General features: G+C 39.0%; 1 protein-coding gene across 1 annotated transcript; it reads left to right on the forward strand.

Moving 5' to 3' along the window:
- The first annotated feature begins 2,624 nt into the window (after positions 1-2,624).
- Positions 2,625-6,084, forward strand: rps17 (ribosomal protein S17). Its single transcript, XM_027010651.2, has 5 exons — positions 2,625-2,685; positions 3,162-3,313; positions 3,828-3,933; positions 4,076-4,141; positions 5,965-6,084. Exons 1-5 carry the CDS (start codon positions 2,683-2,685, stop codon positions 6,037-6,039), a joined length of 402 nt encoding a protein of 133 aa, XP_026866452.1. The 5' UTR covers positions 2,625-2,682; the 3' UTR covers positions 6,040-6,084.
- Positions 6,085-7,484: the final 1,400 nt, after the last annotated feature.

Genomic DNA, 7,484 nt, shown 5'->3' on the forward strand with positions numbered 1-7,484 from the left:
TGACTGCCCCCCTCCATCGCCTGTTTTTTCTGGGCTTCGTTGGTTAGATGTCCTGTGGTGAATGTTCACTCCGTTCATTTAGCAGGTCCCTGCATTTCCAAGTATGTGGGAGGAGAATGTTTGTTTGATTTTGTTTTTTAGTCTGTTTTTTTGGGGTTGAAGTATGATGGTTGATGTGTAAAATCCTCTTGTGCTGAGATGCTGGTTGAAATCAGAAAGGCATCCCTGTATGCGATGAAAGATGCTGACCACCATTTTAGAGGGGCAGTAGATGCAGTGCAGTTAACCTGCCACTTAACCAGTGTGTATGCAACATTACTGTGCATTGTGAGCAATATTTCAGATGTTTGATTATATAGAGTTTTATCTTACTCATCCAGTGTGGCTTCAGTCACTTTGGTTCTAAATTATTTTGTGAAAAGTACTTGAAAACTGCTTACTCTGTTGGAATCCAGTTGCCGAATTTCCTCCTCGTAGTGAAAAGGTGGAAGAGAGACTTCTTTCTCCAATTTTTATTTAAATTTATTTTCTTGAATTGCGTATTATGTGCCTCCATGTGAGTGTTTGGTGAGGATTTAGTATTTTTAGACATGTGCTGTTTGCTGCTGACAGGCGTGTCTATGTGCTCACTTAAGGACAAATGGCTTGTGTGGGAAGACAAGTCTGTCCTTAAACTCCTATCGTCCCAATACACTTCCGTTACCAGTCACTAAGATAAGGCAATTTCACACATCACAGATATTAATGCAACTGTACATTACAGATAATCAATGGTCTTGTGGGTGTTGGTAGACTTTGTGCCTCTGCCCTGACCCAAGGTCAGTGTTAAAAATGTTAAGTTAGGATTTGGGTAAGATGCAGAGGAGCTGGCAACTTCTGACCCTGATTTTCTCTGCTAATCTCAAAATGGCTGGAATTGAGGCAGGGCTACTTGTAGCTGGGATACAAACAGTTCCAGGGTTTGAGTAATAAAGTTGGTGAAGGATGCCATCTGCTGGCCAGTCTCACAACTAGTTAAAAATGATCTGCCTATACTGAAGACTGCTCTAGACACTGAAATCACAGATGTATTCTGCATATGAAGTACTTTTGAGCTTTTCAGAAATGGTTCCTTTCTACTGGGCTCTGGGTTGAGGCCATCTTTAATGACTACTAGCTTTCTCCTCAAATGACTTTCATACCACCATATGTTAACAAGCTTTCATTTTTCCCCCAAGCTTATGTGCATAGTAATCTCCGTTTACAAAGAAAGGGTGGTGAATAAAGTACATTTCATATCTTTTTTTTTTTCTTTTTTTTTTTTTTCTTTTTTTTTTTTTTTAATGAATTTTTCTTGATCAAGTTGACCTTAAAGAATCCAAACACCTTTCAAAAAGTTCAATTAATGGCTGTTTCATATACATCACTGTAGTGGAAACATCTCATATTTAAGGGGGTTAAAATAGCAGTTTGACTCATGTGATGCCACCATTAAATAGGTGGTCAGCATTTCCGCAGTTTGTGTGCATGGCTTATGGATGAGAAAGCAATGGTATACTTCTATGTGGGACTTTATTTGATGTACACTCTGGGCATGAGTTTATCTGTTCACAGCTGCAACCATGTAACATCTATAAAGGCTGCTTTAGGTTTCGACATCTTTTTAAGATCAGGTTTAGTCCAGCAAGTAAAGTCCATAACATTACTCTAGTTTGTTACTATACACTGTTATATTAATTGCCATTTTGCAACAAAGCCTTGTTTCCATCTGAAACTGACTGCCATTGTTTATATCTGACATGCTTCAATCAATGTGTAAACCTGTTGAACAAAGGATTTAATGTGAACAGATTCATCAGTCTGCATCAATGGCACATTCTTAAATGGACTTTATATTGACAGGATTTTATGTGAGAAGTCCAGACAGTACTGCAATATTTCAATTGTCAATATTTTATCACCACTTTTTTTCCTGTGATACAAGATGAACGTTCCTTGCGTCTATGATATGGGAAATGTAATTGTGCAGTGCTGCAGGTGTCATTCCCTTTCTGGTTCTGGCCATATTTTTCAAAGATACTATAAAGCATTGAATCTAAAAATTGTATCATGAATTTGTGTTGAAATATGAATGTTACTTAATGTATTTAAATGGTTTCACTTAGTCAAGGGCTTCAATTATGAGGGACCCGTCTTTGTTTATCCAGTTTAACACTTTTTTAATTATTTTTTTTTCCCAGTTGCAGAAAGATAAAGGTCTTAATCTTAAATACCTATTTTTCCTGAGGAGTCATATGAAGTACCACATTTAACCTTTCAAATTCAATTTTTAATTCCCTCCGCTCTTAAAGGGAAACTCAAGTTTGCACCCTTTTTTATGTAAAATAAAATAAATTGTCTCAACTTTGAGTTGGTGTCTTTGGTCCACTTCTCAAGAAGCAATGTAAAAAGAATAAGAAGCCTAATAATAAGCTATGACTGTAGCAGTCTATTTGGTAATCAAAAACAATCTTATAAATCCTGAGAATGCGAACTTGAGATTAATTACTTAAAACGCTGTTTTTTCTGTTTCAGGTATCAGGTACACAAGGTCATTTTCACTGAAATTATCCAGTCGATCCTCGGACTTTTATTTTCTTTCCGCCATAATATATAGACTTCCGCTTTTACCTAGACTGGATTCTTGTTTAGAGCTGAGTCAATATGGTAGGTTGTTAATGTTTGGGAGCAACATTTTGTAAATCCACTCTCATCCTTCTCTTTTTCGAATTAATTAGTGCTAATTAGATAATTTTACATACTTAAGAATCATCAACCCCGAGTAGTGTTGATGGCAAAGTGTGATTTTTGTTTTAGGAAAGACGCGGATTCACTGATTTTCGTCGGATTTGGTTAACAACTGTTAAACATGATTGAATGGACCAACACTTACAAAGGCTGTGGGTGTTGTTAGACGTAACGTTAACACAAATACTAACGTGTCCGTTTATCTCTGAATAAAATTAGGTTTGCGCATTCAGGAAAAAATGCTAAGCTATCTGGCTAACTTGCTCGAATTCAAACTTGACGCACCAGATGGTTCAAATGTGCCAACCCCCCGTGTTCTTGCTGCACAAATCCCAGCTCTGTGGCTCACTAAAGGGGATTTGGTGTTACCTTAGTTAATCCAACTTTTCGTTCAGGGGCGTGTGAGAACAAAGACGGTGAAGAAGGCTGCTCGTGTCATCATCGAGAAGTACTACACCAGACTGGGCAGTGACTTCCATGTCAACAAGAGGGTGTGTGAGGAGATCGCCATCATCCCCAGCAAACCTCTGCGCAACAAGATCGCAGGGTGAGTGCACAATGCATCAGGTGTAAAAAACAAAAAACAAAAACCATGAGCACAAAACCAGCCACCACTGATGTCGGGCTCCAGTAATCATAATCCCTCAAGATCTGCTTCTTGTGCTCATGATCTCAGCTCGGTTGGAAAATTGGGGTCTTATGTTGTGCTGCGTGTCTCAAACCAACAGCCTATTTGAAGTGTTAGTTATTTTATCAGACGGACTTGTGGGTTATTTGAGCAGACCATGCACTGGTTTGAATATGACTGACTATTTCAATACAAAGATCCACAAGGCATCCAAAACATCACAGTACAAAGGCCAGGATGGCTTTTAGATTATCTTAATAGTCAATTATGTTACTGTTGCTTGGCTGGATTTGTTCAAGATTTGTTCGCACAAGTTTGTATATGCAGTATATATATTAGCCAGCCATCATCATGGATTCGGTACAACGCTGGAGCCACTAGGATCTCACCGTGATGTAGTTGTCATGTTAACACGTGAGCTTTGCGTGACCAGATATGTGACCCACCTGATGAAGAGGATCCAGAGGGGTCCTGTTAGAGGCATCTCCATCAGACTGCAGGAGGAGGAGAGGGAGAGGAGAGATAACTACGTTCCCGAGGTCAGCGGTCTGGGCCCAGGCTGCCCTGCTAGAATAGTGCTTCTTGCTGATCACGTTCCCATGTTTATGCAAACACTCTGAGGTTTTGATGAATTGTGGTCAGATTAATGTACTTCGCGTGAACTCTTCCTCTTTGTGGTAGGTCTCTGCCCTCAGCCAAGAGATCATTGAGGTAGATCCTGACACCAGGGAGATGTTGAAGATGTTGGTAAGTCATATAAAATTATCTATTCATTTGTAATCATTTTAAAGGCCCTGCCCCTTGTTTTGCTATAAGGTGAGAAAAGAATGGTTACATGACTATCTGATCCACAGACTCAAGCACAATTTGAATGGGATTCGTTTTCTCATATATATATGTGTGTGTGTGTATGTATGTATGTATGTATGTATGCATGTATGTATGTATGCATGCATGTATGTATGCATGCATGCATGCATGTATGTATGCGTGTGTGTATGCGTGTGTATGCGCGTGTGTGTGTGTGTGTATGTATGTATGTATATATATATATATATATATATATATATATATATATATATATATATATATATATATATATATATATATAAGGGTGTGTGTAAAGTAGTTTTACCACAGGACCTCTAATGGTATAGAAAAATCTAAGGATATAATGTAGCTTTCGCATAACACGACTACAGTACATTGCTGCATGAAATATTAATAAAACATTATCTGTCTTTAAATTATCTAAAAGTTATTCTGAACTAGGAGTATTTGGTCTAAATTCCTCTCTTACTTGTTTAACCTCATATACATAATCTGTGCAAAATGTTATTGTTACTACAAGTGGTTTATTAAATAACTTGGGTTTCAACATTAGAATTAGAATTTGCCAAAAGCTCCCAGAAAACTCAGTCATCTGAGAAGACCTTTGGTTTATGCATCCTCAAGGGCTTCTAACACACAAACTCCTTTACCACAGTAAGTGATGGAATATTTGCTGACATGGCCATTCATATGGGATTAACAAACTCGAGTTTTAGAGAAGCTAAAAAGTGGCAGAAAAAAGACATGGCAGATTCGGATGGGACCAAAATTGGCAAGGAATGCCAATAATCACTTTTCACCAAATCCCCATGTAAAACAAATCCTGTCCAAATGGTCCTTAAGGAAGAGTTCTGATTGTCAGGCTACATTTAGAGAATAAAGTGACGGTCTTGATGGGGTTTTTTTGTTTGTTTGTTTTTGTTTTGGTAAATCGATTGGATTTTTGAGGTGATGTGTAACTAGGTTTGATGGATGCTATTTGGAGTCAGGAACCTCGAATATATATTTTGGGGGGGTGTTGAAAATGTTGATGGGTACTCAGGAGGTATGTTGGTCTAAACCTCTGCAGGGTTTAGTCCCAACACTAATCTACCCCCCTGGACCAGTTAACCAAGCCCTTTAGTAGCATCTTAATATCGGAGCCAGGCGGATTGGAGTGAAACTGTACAAGGCAGTATATTCTCGGGAGTAGATAGGTACCTCTGTCTTAAGGAATTCAATGTTCACTACACACAGTCAGTATGCAGGTGCTATTCCAAAGCTAATGTGTGGCTTTGAAGTTAGAACACCTGCAAAGATCTCCTGACTCCTGACCTTGTCCGTTTGGTCCATGCAAAGATCGAGGGCCGTGAAGTGGGGATCCCTAATCTTGGGGCTGAACTGTGACTCTCATGCTCTTATTCTGAATGCAAAATACAGTACTGGCAAAATCAGCTCACTGTAACAGAAGAAATCCATCCAGATACCAAGTTATATTTTTGCCAGTTTATTGACTACATTGGCCTGTCTCATGCTTATTAAAATCATAATTTTGTTGCAATCTGTCTGTTCCTGCCATTTGGGTCGAGTATAAGATTCCACTGCATTCTACAGCAGTTTGACAACCACTGACTCTAGATGGTACTGAGGTAGTGTTCTAAGGCTATTGAATACTGCTGTAGTGCTTGAAACACTGCCTTAATTCTCAAGAACTGTGCAGAAAGAGATCTAATAATGAATTGTGGTCTTTTACTTTGCAGGAGTTCGGCAGCCTCCCCACTCTACAGGTGACCCAGCCAAGCATTGGAATGAACTTTAAAACCCCCAGAGTCTAAGTTTTACCAAATAAGAAATAAAAACATGGGGGGAAAAAAAGGTTTCAAATGTTTGAAATGGTCATTTTTAAAGAGCAAACATTTGGATAAAAGTAGAGTCTGGACAGGACCAAACATACTTTGTTACATGTTACAGTAGGGTTCCTTACTGGTCTGATCCTAACACCTTTCATCTTCACCTTCTTCGTCACCTACTGAAGAAACACACTCCAGTCCAACAGCAAAACATCTGACAGATTGACGTTTATGCAGATTTAAATGCCATGCGGAGTAGGCTTGAAGCTCTCAACTTCTGTGTGCTCCTTCAATTTTAAGCTCCTTTTTAAATGATCTGTATTCTTTAACACTAATTATCTGAAATTGTACATATAGCACAATGTTCATTCAAGCTGAAGTAGACACTTGGGCCAAGACATCATTCACATCCAGCCCCCCCCCCCCCCCATCCTTTAGGTTCCATATGAGCGCATCTCAAAATCAAGAAGGGCATTTATTTGGGAGATTTGTAAATTGTACGTGGATTGCTGGAGATGAAAATTTGTCATGCTCTACATTCCTGATTCACCAGGGTCTTGTTAGATACAGTGAACAATTTTGAGCGCGCACATAAGTACTCAGGAGCTTTTCATTCCTAAGTGCCCAATCAGCTAGTTTTAAAGTTCAACATTCAAATATAAAATAAAGATGCAGACTTCAGAATTAGTTAAGGAGAATAACTGGTCACGTCATGACCTTCTTTTACATATTAGTGTTTTCATTTACCTCCATTACATCCAAACCATACATTAGTCAATACATGCAAACATATTCAACACCCACACTCGTTATAACCTGTTAGCACTACATTCCAAGAAGACTTCTCTTGACCTCTTATCCTAAAGCGATTGTTTTCCTATATGGTCTTGAGCCTGATGGAGATATAATATATCTTATACTGGTGTGCTGAGGCCTATCCACAATCCTTTGGAGAAGCCTGTGGAGGCTTTTACAGAGGCTTCTGCCCTGTACACAAATCATTCTGAAACAACACAGAATCTCGCTCATACCTTATGTTTTATGTCTAATTCAATGTTAAACCTCTTTTCCCTATAAACACTTTATTACCTCAAGCACCAGGCCTGAGGGATTTGCACAGTCTCAAGGAGTGTGTGAAGTTTATCACTCAGTGGAGATGAGTGTGCTATAGCTGCAGTAATGCCTGGGGAGGAACACTATTGCCAACACATTTTTCAGTGGGCCAGCCATCTCAAAGCTGTTGATACACTGTGCAGTCAACAATAAGGACAGCAGGAGAGAGAAGCATCCCAAGAAGCGAAGGAGACCGAGCAGAGAAACATGGAATGGGCTAAAAAAAAAACAAAAAAAAAACTAGACAATCTTGGAGCAGTGTGGCCTAATGAAAGGAGCAGTTGGCTCAGACTTTCAGGCAGTTGGAGCTTAAGAAG

The sequence above is a fragment of the Electrophorus electricus genome, chromosome 1 (genome assembly GCF_013358815.1).
Source record: "Electrophorus electricus isolate fEleEle1 chromosome 1, fEleEle1.pri, whole genome shotgun sequence".
Lineage (NCBI taxonomy): Eukaryota > Metazoa > Chordata > Actinopteri > Gymnotiformes > Gymnotidae > Electrophorus > Electrophorus electricus.

Excerpts from the sequence above, each read along its gene's own strand:
- rps17 (XM_027010651.2), top strand. Across the intron at positions 3,314-3,827 it reads CTGCGCAACAAGATCGCAGG|ATATGTGACCCACCTGATGA; the intron begins GTGAGTGCACAA and ends TTGCGTGACCAG. Across the intron at positions 4,142-5,964 it reads GGGAGATGTTGAAGATGTTG|GAGTTCGGCAGCCTCCCCAC; the intron begins GTAAGTCATATA and ends TTTACTTTGCAG.